At 68.2% G+C, this 16,222-nt stretch overlaps 1 protein-coding gene across 1 annotated transcript; it reads right to left on the bottom strand.

Annotated features, from left to right (window-relative positions):
• Window positions 1–6,228: 6,228 nt before the first annotated feature.
• LOC123821890 (putative cuticle collagen 91) lies at window positions 6,229–11,026 on the bottom strand. The gene is made up of 4 exons (XM_045843583.1): window positions 10,702–11,026; window positions 9,911–10,024; window positions 6,671–6,899; window positions 6,229–6,505 (listed from the first exon to the last, which is right to left on the bottom strand). The coding sequence occupies exons 1-4, from the start codon at window positions 11,024–11,026 to the stop codon at window positions 6,229–6,231; spliced, it is 945 nt and encodes a 314-aa protein (XP_045699539.1).
• Window positions 11,027–16,222: the final 5,196 nt, after the last annotated feature.

The following is a 16,222-nucleotide window of genomic DNA, read 5'->3' on the forward strand; positions in this document are numbered from 1 at the left end:
CCGGCAGGGCCACGCGCCCCCCCCCCCGGAGGGGACCTGGGGACCTGCAAGCTCACTGCAGGGGGAGGGAGGCCCGCCTGGCGTCAGGCGTGGGGGCCGGGGGGCCAGGGGGCCACGGGGGCTGCTGGCCGGCCCAGCGCCTTGTCCAGGGAGCGTCCGGGCTGGAGGACATAAGTCACCTCCTCCACGGCTTGGTTCCGGCCTCTGTGAAATTAGCTAATGGAGGGTGTCCAGTGGCCGCCTCTGCCCTCCGGGAGCAGAGGGCCAGGCCGGGGGCGGCGCGGGGCCACCCGGGGCAGGGGTCCGGGCGGCGAGGCCTCTGCTGGAGCCAAACCGGCGTCACAGGCTCAGAGCGCAGCAGCCGGGCCCTCTGCCGGCTCTGACACCGATCGGGGCCACGAGTCCCACCGCGTCCCCGAGTCTTTCTGCGGCCGGGTGTGAGGGTCACGTGAGGTCGCACGTCCACGCGAATAAGCACAAACGGGCCCCCGGCTGCGGGGCCCTGGGGGAGCGCCAGGTGAGGCCTCTCCTGTGTCCACATCCGGAACCCGCCCCGGGCGGGAAGGGGCCCTCGCAGGCTCGAGAGTGACCAGGGACCTGTGGGTCAGAGGGCGTGGGGGGCTCCAGGCCGCAGGGCAGAGTCGGTCTCAGGGTGGCGTCTCCTGCAGGCGGCCGGGCCGGTGGTCCCCGGACAAGGCCGGGGGACCCGGGGTCCTGGAGACTGGAGGCTGCCGCGGAGCCTCTGGCCGGCGGGCCTCAGAGCTGGCGCCGGGGGAGGGGGTGGGGGCAGCCTCGCCAGGCAGGGTCCTCCCGCCCCCTCCGTGGCCACAGCTGCCCAAGGACGAGGGGGCAGCCAGGCGCCCTGCCAGCTCCTGCCGCCTGGGGCGGGGGGGCCCTCGCCGTCGTCTCGGGTAGCCTGGCACAGGAGCTCAGCCAGGAACCGGGGCTTCGGGTTTGGTTCAGACGTTTAAACCAAAAACGAGGAGCGGCTGTCCGGTCACATCCCCAGGAGACCTGGGGCAGCTCTGGGTGGACAGTGGGGGCCGGCCCAGCCTCGTCCACCCTCGCCTGAGCCCGCGGGCGCTCCGGGTGGACTTCTGTGGGACGAGGTAACGCGTCCCGGCGCCCGGTGCCTCTGCCTCTCGGACCCGGGTGTGGGGCTCCGAACCCGGGCCCGCGGCGGATCCCTGTCCTTGGGAGTGACCTCGGAGTGGACCGGACCCCGGAGGAAGCCCCCCTGGGCCCCGAGGCTGGGAACGCCGGGTCTGCAGATCCTCGGGGAGTGACCTCCTGCCCCGTGTCCACTCTCCCCGGAGAGGCCTACGGCCACATGGGCAGAGGACCCGGGCCTCTCCCAGTGGCAACCTCACCCATCACACCCCTCCCTGGGCCGCCTTGGCCTCGGGGCGCCCACCCCGGGGTCTGCCCCTGCCCCTCGGCCTTCTGACGGGGCTGCTCACGGCGCGGAGAGGACCCGGTGAGCGGCCACACGTCCGAACTCTGCCCGCCTCTCTGTCCGCACAGGGCCCCGGGAGCAGCTGGTCCTGACCAAGGGGCACAGGCCTGCAGGCTGGCCCCTGCCGCCTGACGGCCCCGGCCGGTCCCCAGACAGAGGGAGCTTCCCAGGGCCGGCTGGGGCTACAGGCAGCTGCAGGGGGGACGAGGGGCCCAGCCGGCCTGCCCACGGAGCATGCGTGTCCTGAGAAGCTGGAGGGAGCAGGTCCTGGGCCCCTCCGAGATGGCAGCCTCCGTCCCTCAGGGCCGCCGGGAGCCGAGGCCCCGAGAGCCGGCCCAGCCTGCCCCGTGGCAGAAGCCCTCGTGGCCGGCGGGGTCCCCAGGGTCGCCCCGGGCTCTGCTGTGCAGTCAGCTCCAACGGTTCCCCGGGACCTCCCGTGGCCACAGCCCCCCGGGGACCCCAGGGACCGTCTTCCCACGGCCCCGCAGCCCACCGGGCCTCGACCCCGAGCGTGGGTCCTGCCGGGCGGGGGGGGGGAGCCCCGCTGGTTTGCACGGCCTGTGAGTAATTTCTCCTGAGTGGTGTGCTGAAGGGTGTTAACTGCTGTTTGTGTCGTGGCATTAAAAACAGATGAAACAGCACTGGTCCACCAGGACGCTCTTGGGGGGCTGCAGACACAATACTTTGAAAGACCTTTTTAAATGTCTTTTAACTGCGGCTCCAGATGGCGGCTGCAGGGACTCCGCATAAATCAAACGGGGCAACAACAAAAACAAAAGCGACGACAACAAAAGCAACACGTGGGTGAGTGCCGGTCGGGGGCCGTGTGCGTGTCCGGGGGCCTCTGACGGGAGGGGCGCGGCCATCCGCCGGCCGGCGGGGAGGGGGCAGGGCGCAGTGCCCCACCCTGGGCCCCGCTCAGTGGGCCTCCTGCGGGTTGTCCAGGTCCCGGGGGCGACTTTTCTAAAGACAGAAAGATCCCCCCGAGAGTGACGGGGAGCCCCAGGGAACCCCCAAAACAGGCCGACAAGGCAGAACGCAGGCGGAGGCCCCACGCTGTCTGGTGTCACCGCCGCCGATGGAGCTGCCGTCATCTGAGCAGTGCGGTGCGGGCGCAGCGACGGGCCTGCAGGCCCGGGGACGGGCGCGGGAAACCCAGGAACAAACCCTGGAGGGCCAAGGCCACTCTGGGCGGGGGGGGGGGACGGGGGGGGGACGGACACAGTCTCTCTGCCGGGCGGCACGGGGGGGCGGGCCGGCCACACGCCGGCGAGGGGGGCCCAGGGGGCCCTGGAGTCACCACCACACAAACAGAAACTCACTCCGGTGGGTTAGAGACCAACCGTGAGACCCGAAACTACGAGAGTCCCACAAGAAAACACGGAGCTGGAGACCCCCGGCCGCAAGGCCGCACGCACGGAGGAGAGGGGCTGGGAAGGGGGACGTGGGACCGGCCCCCTCGAGAACCGCGAGCCCCAGGGTGCTGCCGGCAGGACAGGGGCTGCGGGACCTGCAGAGACGCTGGGAGTCGCGTCCTGGACGCAGGGTCGACGTCCAGAACCCACGAAGGACGTTCATGACCCGTAACAAGAGAAACACTTGGTTTTCAGGAGGCCAGAAACCTGGACGGAAGTCTCCCAACAGTGCGGGTCAGATTCCCCTCCAGCTCGAGAAAGGGAGACCCACCCACGGGCGGGCAGGGAAGGGCGCGTGGAGAGCCCAGCGAGGCCCCGCCTCTCGCCCGCTGGGAGGGCCGTCACCAGATGGCGGGAGCGGCGCCGGTTTACCCACCCGTCCGGCTCTCCCGGCGGCCGACGGCAGGGGCGCAGTCGGGGTCAGGTCGTGAGGGACGGAGCTCCGAGTCACTTCCCATGGCCGCGGGTGAGCTCAGGGGGACACATCTCGTCTGACTGGTACAAAACTCTATTTGCAACATCCACTTGTTAGTTTAGCCACTCGTTGATCAAATGCTTGCTTGGGACTCTTTTCCGGCCGGACACTTGTCCTGTGTCGGGGCTCCGGGGCCTTTCCTTCCTCGGCCGATGGACGGACGGACGGATGGACGGATGGACGGACGGACAGATGGACGGTGCGGGGAGAGGGAGCAGGGCCCGGCGCCAGCTCAGCCGTGGGTGCTCCAGTCGAAGCTGCAGACTCGGGCCCTGGCCCAAGGGCAGGGTGTGAGGGGAGGCGGGACCTGGAGCTCGACCAGGAACGGCGTGCCGCGCCTGTTTCCGCGGCTGCCACGCGTGTTTCCAGAGTGCCGGGAGCGGTGCGTTCTCTGGACACCCCACGGCCGACGGGGTTCGCCTCTCAGAGACCCGGCTCAGCCTCGAGCCGACCCCCGGGCGGCCTCCGCGGGGCCGAAACACCGGTCAGCTCTCTGCGAACTGAGGGGCGGGGCCGCGTTTTCCTGATGCGTTCAACGGAACACGGAAACTGCGGACCTGGGACACGAGGTGGGGGTGTCAGCACGCGTGGCCGCCGGGGGCCCGACAGGGGGCCGCCCTTCCTGCGTTGGGACGCCGCGCGAAGATCGCAGAAGTCACAGCTCTGCCCGTGGGACCGGCAGATGGTCGCACCGGCCGCCGCGCCAGGTGCTTTAACGAGCGGGTCCCCGCGTCCGGGCGGCTCCGGCAGCACCCGCCCCCCCAGCCCTGGGGGGGCCTCAGGTGGGGACCCTGGACGCCTGCCTGGACATTAGCATGACAAAGGGCCGCCACCTGGGGCCGCTCCACCTCGACCCGGGCCCAGCCGGGCTGTTTGTTTATTGTGTCCTCGTGTATTGTGTTCTCGGGAGGATGCTGCAAGCCTTCGCTCCCGCCTGCAACGCAGCAGCCGGAGTTGGCGCTCAAAATAGTCGTGGTTTGTGGCCGCGCTCCCCGGGCACCCCAGACGCGGCTCCCAGGGGTTCTGGGCGCCCGCGGGCACCCCGCCCCGCCGGCCCGCGGGCCCTGCTCCTTAACGGGATAATGAGCCAGGTCACTCCCCGTCCCTCTCCCTGATTACTGCTCATTAAGCCAAGAAGTCTGTGTTTTCCCCGAGCCTTTCATCTCCCGGGGAGAGAGAGCCCCGCACTGGGAGATGCTAATTTGTGGTGCACAGCCCAGCCGCCCCAGGCAGAGACCTGCAGGGGCCGAGTGGGGTGGGGTCCCGGGGACCCCGGGGGTGGCGGAGGGGGAGGGTGGGCAGCGGGCGGGTGGGCCGGGCCGCAGGGCGGCTCTGAGCTCGGGAGAGCGGGTCTGGAGTGATGGAACCGCGGAGGAGCGGGCCGAATTTCTGGGCACCAGCGAGGCTGCTGTGTGTGAGCCACAGGGACTGGGCCCCCCGGCCTCCGCCTGCTCCGAGTGAAGCTCAGGCCGCCCCGTCCTCGGCCCGGGCGCAGGCCAGCGGGCTCCTTTGCCCACCTGGGCTCCAGGCCGGCCAGCCTTGGACATCTGTGCCTGGGGGTCTCAGGCTCTCAGGGCCACCTTCACGGAGCCCCTGAGGGGAGCCGAGGGGCGCCAAGGGCGGAGCCCTGTGTGCGCCCCTCGCGAGTGCCGACCCTGAGCGTGCCGGGTTGCCCCCCCCTCCGGGAGGAGGACGTGTGGTCCCCGCTTCCAGGGCTCGGGAAGGCCAGGGGCTCCGTGCGCTGAGCCGGGAAGGCTGTGGGGAGAAAGGCCGCAGCTGGCCGGTCAGCAGGAAGAGACAGTAACTGACCTCCCGAGGTTTTAGAGAACGGATGTTTCTACATTTACTAAGTTCCTGCTGAAATGAGACAGAATTCTGGAATCCCGGGCATCAGCCTGAGGTTGGGGGGGGGGAGCGGCCCCCTCCTCCCGGCGGTGGAGCCCCCCCGGAGAGCCCCCTGGGCCGTCGCTGTGACCTCTGCATGTGGTATCAGATACATACTTAAAGTTTTAAACGTTAAACCTGTTCACGCGTGGAGTTCAGGCTGAAAGAAAAAGTTCTCCTGTGTTGCATTCATGGGCCACTTTCTCTGAAATGGAAACGGAGCAATTCAGGGGAGTCGTGAAGGAGCCTCCAAAGAACAGGCCAGTCGGAGGGTGGCACCTTAAGGCTCGCAAACGTCACTGACTTTTTTCATTGATATCTCAGAAGTTGTCAGTAAGCAAAAATACTCTTGCACCAAATATGTTTATTTTCCTTGTGATCTGCATTCTCTGCCCCAAAAGTGGCCCAATGAATACTCACGAGAACATAAACTTCACAAGAACAGGAATTTCACTCTTGTTCAGACACATTCTCAATTCCTAGCACACAGCACAGGCACCTACATTTACTCAATAAACGTGAGAAACACACCCAAACTGCACATGTACACACACGTCTCACGCATGCCTCACCCACCTACACACCTCACGTACATGCACGTCTCACATACACGTCTCACGCACACGCACACCTCACACACATCTCATGCACATGTCTCACACGCGTCACACACATGCATGTCTCACATGTCTCCTCCATGTGCGTGCGCGTCTCACATGCATCTCACGCACATACACATCTCACGCACACACGTCTCACACACGTGCATCTCACACACGTGCATGTCTCTCACACACACATCTCACACACATGTCTCACACACATGCGTCTCACACACGTGCGCGTCTCTCTCACACACGTCTCACGCACGCACAGGTCTCACACACATGCTGGAAGCAGGACTTCCCTCTCACAGGCTCTGCTCCTGAGGAATCAATCCGACCCATTCCACCAGGTTGTGTAGGTTTTTATGAAATGTGAGTGGTTCTTTCTAAACTTTATTCTAAAACTGAGGGAGCTATGAGGCCGTTTGATGTCGTACCACGTGAAAAAGCCGTGCTGCACGGTGCACAGTGGGACAGAAGGTGCAGCCTCTGTGGGGTGCGGACGGATGGACAGAGGGACAGACAGACCCCACCCCCCGCCCTGCCGGAAGTGCCCGAAGGAGACCGCCCGCGTCGGCAGAGTGTGTTCAGCCGTTTTCCTCCGTGACGCCGCGTGTGCACATTGCCTGATTTCTTCATCGTGCATGTGTGCGGCCTTTGCGTCAGGAGCCTGTCGGGTTGAAAGGAAGGAAAGGAGTCGACGAGGCTCCTCTCTGGGGGCTGGGCCCCTCAGGAGCCAGCAGGCCCCTCACATCTGAGGCCCACCCGCTGCTGCCTCCACTTTTCCACATTTTCTCCTCAGGGGTGCAGACCCCCCACCCCAACACGCACGTACATGCATGCACACGGGAACAGCCTGGTCCCTCGCCTCTGGCGCCAGCTCATGGGGGGAGGCTGGGCGGTGCCCCTCTGAGGTCCAGCATCTCCTCGGGGCTGGTCTAGGCCGCCTCCTCTGAGCCCCCGGCCGCCACCAGGCTGCCGTGATGTCCCACCGTGGCCCCGGGAGCCTCCATTTGCCTGGACGGGGTCAGTCCTGGTCCACTGTTCAGTGACGAGGGCAGGCCCTGCAGGGCGGGGGGCAGGAGACAGGAGAGAGGGGCCGGGAGGAAGTGGAGGGGGGCGGGGCAGGCAGAGAGCTGCTCGGCCGGGAACCCAGCACCGAGGGGAAGGGACGGACTCCCAGACCCAGTGGGTGGGCAGGCACTGACCAGCACGTGCGGGGACTGAGGACCCGTGACGGAAGTGGTGGCCACAGCAGAGGGCAGGCGCAGGCCGGGCCGGGCCTGCAGGGGCCTCTGTCCCGGGGCCCCGGGGCCCGCTGGGGGCCTGGCTGTGCCTGCCCTCAGGAGCCTCTCCGAGGTGGAAGAGCATCCTGGCTCCTCCCGAGACCTCCCTGCCCCGCCCTGTCCGCTGAGGCCGGCTGGCCACCTGCCGGGCCTGCCCATCCCGGGGAGGGCGCGTCCACCCGCCCACCCCAGGCCACTCGGGACCTGCTCTCTGAGGCCACCGCTCACACCAGGAAGGCGGGCCAGCGGCGGGAGGCTGCGCAGCCACCGTGAGGGACTCGGGCTGCACCGAGGCTCCCGGGGAGGAGGAAGCTGCTCCCTTCCCCCCGAGTTCCTCCCCAACGGACGGCCCCGGTTTGCGGCTGGCAGGGGGACAAGCCACACACGGGCATTGCCAACGGGAAGAGTGCAGGGCGAGCCACGGCGACCGGGCGCGACCTCGGGGGGAGAGGAAGGAGGTGAGGTCTGCGTGTGCCTCACGGTGCTTGCCGCCGCAGCAGACGCCCGCCGCCTGACGGGGACAGGAGAGGACCGTGCACGCCGGGCGTGACAGCACCTTGCCACCAGAGAACGACAGTGAGCAGGCACCTGGGGGGGCCCGCCCGCCCGAGTCGGCAACCTGCGTCACCCCTGCTGGGACGTCACCCGCGTCCTCGCGGGTCAGAGGGACACACCCTGGTGCACGGCCTGCCTGGGCCACAGATGACACCGTGGCCAGCTGACAAGGCCGCCTGGAGAGTCCTCCCCGGGCCAGGAAGGACACGCGTGGGTTTCAGCCGCCGTGCGGGGGGGTGGCGGCCCCTGCCCGGGTCAGCAGGAGAAGGAAGGGCCCTCTTCCCTCTGCGCCGCGGAGACAGAGAGACCCCCCTCCGCAGGGCTGAGCAGGAGGCCCAGGTGCGGCCGGAGGCAGGGAGGGCCCAGCAGGCGTCTCCTGGCTCCGGTCAGCGGAGGAGCCCACCGCTGGCCAGGTGTGGCCAGGGCCTCCTCCCCTTTGTGCCCGGGCCCCAGAAGCACGGAGAGCAGGCGCCCAAACACACGTCCAGCAGGAGTGACGCCACCGAGCGCCTCGCACGGGACGGGCAGCCGTGCGAACGTGTGCCCTGGAGCGTCACGTGGTGAGCCCGCGTGTGAGGAGAGTCACGTCACAGAACGACACGCGTGTGGCCGTGTGATACAAAGGGGGCGTTGTGCGTGCCGGACCCTGTACTGGGGGGACTGTCCGGACAGAGGGCTGCAGGCGAAGGCCCGTGGGGGGCGGAGGGAGAGACGAGGAGCAGCCCGTCTCCCTCCCGAGCGCACGGACGCGCAGACCCACCGCAGAGGAGCTGCAGGCCCCGCTTCGCGCAAACACGGTGACCTCAATGGAGAGCCGCCCGGCAGGGCCTGAGAGGAAACCGCAGGGATGGGGGGGGGGGGTCTGCGGCTAAGACCCGGGCGCGCCCCCTGCTCTGGGACTTGGCGGTGAGCCAGCTCCCCGTGGTGGCGCCCGTCTCCTCGTCTGTGAACCTGGGACGCTGGCGGGACTCACGCCGCAGGACGGCGGCGCACGGGAGGCCGCGCGAACACTGCAGGGCGCCCGGCCAGTGTGCGCAGGGACTGGCCGCAGGGAAAGGGCTCCCCCTGTAAACACAGTGGGCGGAGCCTGGCGAGCCCAGGGGCGAGGCCTCCTCCTCGCCAGAGCCGGGCCCGCCCCAGGCTGCTCCGCCGCGGTCACTGCTGCGCGGACCGTCCGGGAGACCGCGGCTGCCAAAGCGAAACCCCAGCGTTCCCGGAAGGGGCAGGCAGTTCCGCACGCCCGGGGGTGCCTGGAAATCCCCTCGGAGACCCAGTGCCCTTGTTTCCTCACTTCCCGGCGGGACTCGGCGCCCGGCCTGCGTGCGGGTCAGCTCCCCTGGTCCCCGTCGCTGTGACTCACAGGCCGCCTCCCGGCTTCCCCAGAAAGCAGCAGGGCAGAGCGCCGTCTCCCTCCCCCGGCTGAGACCCTCTCGCGGTTCAGGCGTCGTGCGGGGCAGGGGGGAGGGGGCAGGGGACCCGGGCGAGGTGTGGGTCCCTGCCCCGAGGACCAAGCAGCCCCCCGCGTGGCGGGACCTGGCAGGCGGCCTCATCCTGATCGGTGCACGGGCGCCAGGCCTCGCACCCAGCACCGGGGCGTGGGTCCCCCGGGGACAGCGCGGGGGACCGTGTGCGTGGGGGTGGGCCCTGAGAGCTGGGAGAGGCGAGGTGCAGGCTCACAGACCCCCGTGCAGGGCCCCGGGATGTCTGTCCTCGGGGGAGGCCACGGGCCCCGGGAAGGGGCAGCTCTCAGGGACCCCCCGGCCCCCCCACGGGAAGGAGCCACACGGGGCCTGGAGCTCGGGCTTCAGGCAGCGAACAGCAGCGCTGCCGGGCTCTGCCGGCGGACAGAAGGGGCCAGAGACGGGCAGACGGCACGGAATCACAGGCGGAGAACTCGGTGACCTGTCACCGTGTGCCACGGGGCAGGGGCCTGACCGGCTGCAGGGGAGTTGTGGCCACGTGTGTGTGGGGGGGGACGGAACTCTGTCCGTGAGGGTTTGCCGCGAGTCCCTCTGCCGACCACGCCACCTCCGGGGCGGCACAGAGGAGCTCACCACGCCCGTCTCCCCACCTCCGGCCGCCCACACGCTCGCCCACCCGTCCGTGTCCGTGAGCCCACCCGACTGTCCACACGTCCACCCGTCCCTGTGTCCACCTGTCCATCCATACGTCCACCCGTCCATCCCTCTGTCCACCCGTCCTTCTTCATGTCCCTCTGTCCGTCCCGCACACACCCGCAGGGCGCTGCCGTGAGCCGCGCTGGCTGCTGAGGGTGCAGCGGAGACGCCCTCCGCCCTCTGTGCCGAGTCTGGTCTGCTCTGACGGGGGCGTCCGGGCACCGCGGGGCCCTGAGGAGGAAGAGGGGTTTCTCTGGAATGGACGCAGCGCGGGTGTGACTCCAAGGGCACTCAGGAAGGACCGGTGGGAGGTCCCTCCAGGTGGCCTGTCACCTGGCTGCTGAGCGCACACCCGCCCGCTCCCCTCCGCTCTGCCCGGCCCGTGCACCCGCCACCTCCTCCAGGGCAGAGCAGAGGCTCTCGGTGGCCACAGGAAGCTGCCGGGGCCCAGCCTGGAAGCCTCCACGCTGGCCCCGTGGAAGCTGCAGCCGTCTGCACCCACCTCGGACGTTGCGTGCAGGGCCGGTCACCCCGACGCCCCCGCAGGGACCGCCCCTGGCCCGGCAGCCGCGTGGGGGGCAGACTCCGGGGGCGCCTGCAGGCGGACACCCACGCCCTCTGGTGCCCCCTTCCCCTCGCATGTTACAAAATGGCATCAGCAACAATGCCCCACCACGAAAACAGCCACGTGGCGGAGCCACGCAGCTGGAAGCTAATGGGCCGGCGGGGTCCTCGCTGTTTCTCCAGCGTGGGGGCCAGCTCACGGGGGGGCTTCCCGGGGACAGCGCCTCTTCACAGCAGACCCTCAAACCCAGCACCGGTCCAATCAGGGCGCGTGTTTTCCTGCCACGTCAGAGCCACGAGGCCGGCGCGTGGCCAGGAGGCCACACCTGCAGCCTCGTTCTTACCTCCACAATGTGCAGCCTCCGGGTTCCGAGCAGCCGGCTCGCCCGGAAACCCAGGCTCCAGGCAGCTGCGGCTCTCGGGCCGGCCGCCGACGGGGCTGCCGGGACCCGGGTCAGCTCTGCCCCGCCCTCCGGAACCGGGCCCAGCGCTGGCCGCACACTCCTGGCCAGGCTCCGCCAGGGGCTTGCTGGCACCTCCCAGCTCTGTCCTCTTGAGGGGCAGGTGGGTGCCCTGGCAGGGCCAGCCCCTCCTGGACGCCACCCCCGCCCCACCCTCTCCCGGCCCCTCCCCGGCCTCTGCGGCAGCTGCGGGTGGCGCGGCTGCCATCTGCACCTTCCCTGAGGCTGAGCATTTAACTCAAAGTCAACATTTCCCCAGCTCGCCCCAACTTGAGGTCTGCAGGCTCCAGCTGGCCGCGCTCCAGCCGCTCCTGTGCCACCGGGGCCAGGGACGAGCCCAAGGGAGGGCCGCAGGGTCGGGGTGTCCAGGGACTCGGGGGGTCCCCAGGCGGCAGACAGGCCTGTTGGGAATCGGAACAGGGTTTGTGTCTCTGAGAACGAGCAGACGGGGGTGTGGAGGCCGGGAGTGGGCCTCGGGGAGGCAGCCCCGGGGCGGGGTGCCAGGAGAGGCTCCATCCGTGTGTTCAGCCTGAAGCCCACCCACCAACAGGATGCAGGAGGCAGGGCCCCCACACACGGCGCTGGGGGCTGGAGGCCCTTCCGAGGCCGTGCCCAGTCTTCCTGGAGTTTGGCTCGGTCGTTCTGCCCGGACACGGGCGTGGCTGCCGTGAGGCCCGGTCGGAGGGTCCAGGCAGGACGCCAGACCGGGCGGGGGGGGGGCGGTGAGCCCCACCCTGCACACAGCACCGTCAGGAACCGCCCCTCCCCCCGAGACCCTGCTAGGGCTCCGGGTCCTCCTCCACGTGGTGCTCAGGCTCCCTCCGCCCGGGGTCACCGTGGCCCCCAGGCGGAGCCCCGACGTGGGGGAAGCCCTCAAGGCCGTGCACGTGGGGAGTGACCACGGGGCTGTGGCCGCACGACAAGGCCTCGGCCGCCTGTGGGGTGGTGGGGACTTCGGGCCTCTCTCCTCCCACCGCGTCCTGGGGATGAAAATAACGCAGCTCCCCGGGATGTGGGGACAGACGACGAGGAGCTGTGTGTGAAACTGCTTTGGTTACTGTGAATAGTAGTTTAATCAGTCACTGGTTACTGTAACTTGAAGTTGAATCAGTAACTCAGTTACTAACAGGGTCCTGCTCTGTGGTGCACCCCCCCCCCCCGTCTGGGACCAGCCGGGCCGCAGTGACAGCAGCACTCGGGCCTGAGTCGGGTTCAGCCCAGGACCAGCCGCTGGGTCCCCTGCAGACCACGGGTCACATATGGGACCACGGGTCACGTGTGGGACTATGGTTCATGTAGGACTGCTGGTCATGCATGATACCATGGTTCGCGTGTGGTACCACAGTTCAAGTATGGGAGTACAGGTCACATGTGGAGGCACATGTCACGTGGGACCACGGGTCCCGTGTGGGGCATAGGGCATGTGGGATCACAGTTCACATGTGGTAACACAGATCATGTGTGGGGCTATGGGTCACGTGTGGAACACGTGTCACATGTGGGGCCGTGGGTCATGTGTGGGACCGTGGGTCATGTGTGTATCAGTACAGGCGTGTGAGTCTCTGGCCTGCAATGTTGTCATGTAAGAAGGGTCTCGGCTCCTATTTGAACTCGGTTTTCCATGCAGACTTCTGCGTGTGCAGCCTCCCTGACCGACTGGAGGTCCCGTGTCCCGCGTGGGGATCAAGGCTCAGCGGGGCCAGTGAGCACAAGTTCCCAGTAGGCTCCGCAGAGGCTGAGGCTCCCAGCACCTGCCACCCACTGCCCCTCGACGCCCGCCCCGCCTGGCGCCCTGGTTGCCCAGGGGACGGAGCGGAGCACAGAGCTCGGCGGAGGGAGCGGAGGGGGGCCCCCGCAGAGCGCCGGCCGCCCAGCCTAGTGGGGCGGCGGGTCCAGGACACGCCCCCCCCGGAGCCTCGGGGGGGCTGAGAGCCCTGAGCAGGGATGAGGCTGCGAGAACCTCCGCTCTCACCCTCCAGGCGCTGAGCAGTCACCGCGGGTGCCTCTGACCTCGTAAGGCCATGCGAGTGCGGGCACACAGGGCGACTGTCCTGGTCAGCAGGTCAGGCAGCGGCTGCGCCGCCACCCACGAAGAGGGTGTGAGCGTGGCCCGTGCCCCCGTGGGTCGCCCTGCGCAGTTCTGGGTGCTCGTGGTGGTCAGACTGGGGTTCGGTTTTGCTCCTCCCACTTTCGTCCTTTCGGGCTGCACCCGCACCCCAGCAGGGTGGGCGGGGAGGTGGGCAAGGCACCCCACACCGTGGCCAGGGCGCAGCGAGGCGAGGCCTGGCCTGGGCTCCTGGAGGGCCTGCATCACAGCGAGAGACCTGCCCCTGGTCCGGAAGCCTCTAGAAGCTGCCGGCAGCATCCCTGGGTGAGTCTCGGGTGACCCGCCTGCCCGGAGGCCTGGGGCTCAGCCCCGCCCCCGCCCGCGCCCGGATGCTGAGTCACCTCCACGGAGCCCGGCTCCGCAGCCACGGGGCCCACAGCCAAACGCCTGGCCCCGGGGCCCGCCCGCTCGGGCCGGGACGTGCAGGTGTGCACGCGTGCTGAGTGCGGGCGGGGGCGGTGCCACTCTGCAGCTGTGAGCACGTGTGAGACCCAACGCCTCGGTACCCGGGACTGTGCGCGGGGACTCACAGACCCTCCCCCGCGCCCAGCCACGCTCCCGGGCCTCAGAGCGCTCTCGTGATGACGGCTCGGGCGGGCAGCGACCGGCATCACCCCCGCACCCCCCCCCCATGGCAGATGCACACGGCAGAGCACGTCGGCGTGTTTCACCTCTGGCACTTGAGGAGACCGTGGCTCAGACGGCGGAGTCCCGGGCCCCGTGCCGGGGGCAGGGGTGTCCCTCGGAGGTGAGCAGCGCCCGGCCGTGCTGGGAGCCGGGGCCCTCGGCGACTGTCGGAGGGAGAGCCCGCCCACCTGTCCGCCCTCCCGGGGGGTGGTTGTCGGAGCTGGGCCCTCAGGCAGCTGCTCCCCCAGAGCCCCGACTCCCCCAGCACAGGGGCCAGGGAGCAGCCCAGCTCTGCCCACAGGCCGCCACCCCCGAAAGACAGGAGGTGCTACTTGACAGGGAGGGGACTCTCCGTCAGTGACCCCGGTGTGCGGGGGTGGAGCCCTGACAGGACCTTGGCTGTGGACTTTCCACCGTCACCTCCCCAGGACCCTTCTCAAAGGCGCCTGCCCGGCTGGGTCTGTGCCACGCAGCGCCCATGGGACTGACACCTCGGGGCCCCCCCACACCTGCCAGGTGTTCGGGCCTTTCTCTCTGAAGCGCAAGGGCTGCCGTCGCCCCCAACCCTGAACAAATCTACAGGTGTGCTCAACACACCTCCACACACGGACACGTGTGTGTCTCACCAGGCACACACACAGAGATGGACACGTGCTCGTGTGCTGCCATGTGTACACGTGTGTTCATGTGTTTGCACACAGACACATGCATGTGCACCACCATGTGTCATCATGTGTGCACACGCCACACTCAAACATGGGTGTGCGGGCTCATGTTGTCCTGTGTGCCCGTGTGCCCTTGTTCGCGTGTGGATGCACGCGTGTGTGCGCACACACGTATTCATGCACAGATGCGTGTGTGTGCATCTCCGTGCGTGCACACGCACCCACACCCACACCACCACTGCCATCTGATTTTCGGGAACTTACCAGCTCAATTTCTAGCTTATTTTGCGATGTCGCAACAGCCCCACGTCAGGCGGCCCCGACGTCCCCGTAAATATTTACAGAGCCCGGCGGCCGGCGCTGTCCCTGTGCAGCTGGTCCTGCCTGCGGGGCGGGGGCGGGGCGGGGGCGGGGTGGCGTCTCCAGCGGCGAGCGTCCCCGATCCATTCCCTCTCAACAGCAGAGACCGTGTCACCCAAACAACCTGCCTCCCCTTCATTCCTGAGCGCCATCGGTAAACTGAGGCACGCCGAGCCCCCACGTCCCTCTTAACGCATAGGTCGCCAGCCACAGCTCCCGATCTCGAACACATTGTATTTTTGCACCGTTAACCAAGACCCCCAGGGCCGCGCCCAGCAGTCCCAGGGCCTGTGTGTGTGTGTGTGTGTGTGTATAAGCTCCCGCACCACAGCTGCCCTGAGCCCGTCTCAGAATCAGGAGCACAGGACGTGAGGTGGGCCCGCTGCCGTGGTGCGGGGCACCCGGGAGGGTGGCAGCCTCTGTGTCACCAGGGGCTCCACAGGGCATCGAGGAAGCGAGTCCCCCGGGAGCTGGGTGTCACTGGGCATCAAGGTCTGAGTGTCTGACTGGCGGCCGAGGCCGGAGGAGCACGGCCCGTGTGTCCAGGGCTCACGGGAGACCAGAGCCTCGTGGGCGCTGCAGCAGCCCATCCGGGTGGGCTCGCGGCCAGGCCTGCCTTCGACGCCCTCCGGCCCACGGGGCAGGGTCAGCACCGGGCACACACGTCCCGCAGAGCTGACGCTGCGCAGCACCCAATCGGGGGCGTCCTGAGTGCCCGCGGCCAGAGGCCTTGCGGCTCAGCGTGCCCAGTGTCCGGCGCTGACCTCGAGGCCCCCTCCCGTCAGAGTGCAGCTCCCTGGGGTGATCACAGAACCCCGCCGGCCCTGCGGGGCGGCAGCTCCACACAAGTCTCGGGTGACCGACAGCCTCTCTAACCGGATCCGTCGTTGCGGAGCGCAGCACAGAGTTGGCGCAAACCTGACCTTTGCTCCAGTTCATGGTGGCTCATCAGCAAGTGACACAACGTCTCCTTGGCTCCTCACTAATAACATAAGGAAACCCGCGGTGTGTCAGTGACCCTAAGCCCTGGGCTGTGTGTGGTTTAGGGGCCAGGGAGCTCTCAATGGGAGCGAGGCGGCGTGGGCCTGGGCGCCTTCTTGGGGTGCCGAGCGCCCGGCAGCCTCCGGCCCCGCCTGCCCAGCACGTCCAGTCTCAGGCGGGAGTCCTTGCTCGAACCCTCAGCTCCTCTCGCCGCCTCCGGTGACAGGGCCAGGTCTTCGGTGCCTGCCCGTGGGGGCGGGGGGTGGGGCAGAGGCTGGGAGCCCGGCACCAGTCCCAGGATGCACCTGGCCCCCTTCCATCCCCGCGGGAGGCCCCGCCGCAGGACGCCAGCCTGGGGCTCGCTGCGTTCGCCCCTCCCCCCCGCTGCCCATTCCCGGCTGGACACTGTGGCGTTCTGAGAATCGTCTCGGTGCCTGACCCTGTGAAGGTTTCCAGGATCCTAGCTTTCCAGCAAGTAAGATGTTGTGAAAAGTCTTGTTTATTTTAGCTGAATATCTCAATTAAAACATTCCATTCCGAAAGCATGACCCAGAGTCTGGCACCTTCATGGTTGCATGAAGCAGCTGGTGTTCGTCAACAGCCACCAAGAAGCCGCTTCCTGACACACTGGGTCACTGTCACGGGGGCAGGGGGCGACGACGCC

Source organism: Phyllostomus hastatus, unplaced genomic scaffold, assembly GCF_019186645.2.
Source record: "Phyllostomus hastatus isolate PE091 unplaced genomic scaffold, TTU_PhHast_1.1 phas_contig_40, whole genome shotgun sequence".
Lineage (NCBI taxonomy): Eukaryota > Metazoa > Chordata > Mammalia > Chiroptera > Phyllostomidae > Phyllostomus > Phyllostomus hastatus.

Excerpts from the sequence above, each read along its gene's own strand:
- LOC123821890 (XM_045843583.1), bottom strand. The coding sequence starts at position 11,026 with ATGGCAGCCGCGCCACCCGCAGCTGCCGCAGAGGCCGGGGAGGGGCCG. Across the intron at positions 10,025-10,701 it reads GGAGGCTGCACATTGTGGAG|GGCCCCGCGGTGCCCGGACG; the intron begins GTAAGAACGAGG and ends CTTCCTCCTCAG. Across the intron at positions 6,900-9,910 it reads CTCACGGCAGCGCCCTGCGG|GGCCTGCCCTCGTCACTGAA; the intron begins GTGTGTGCGGGA and ends CCCGCCCTGCAG.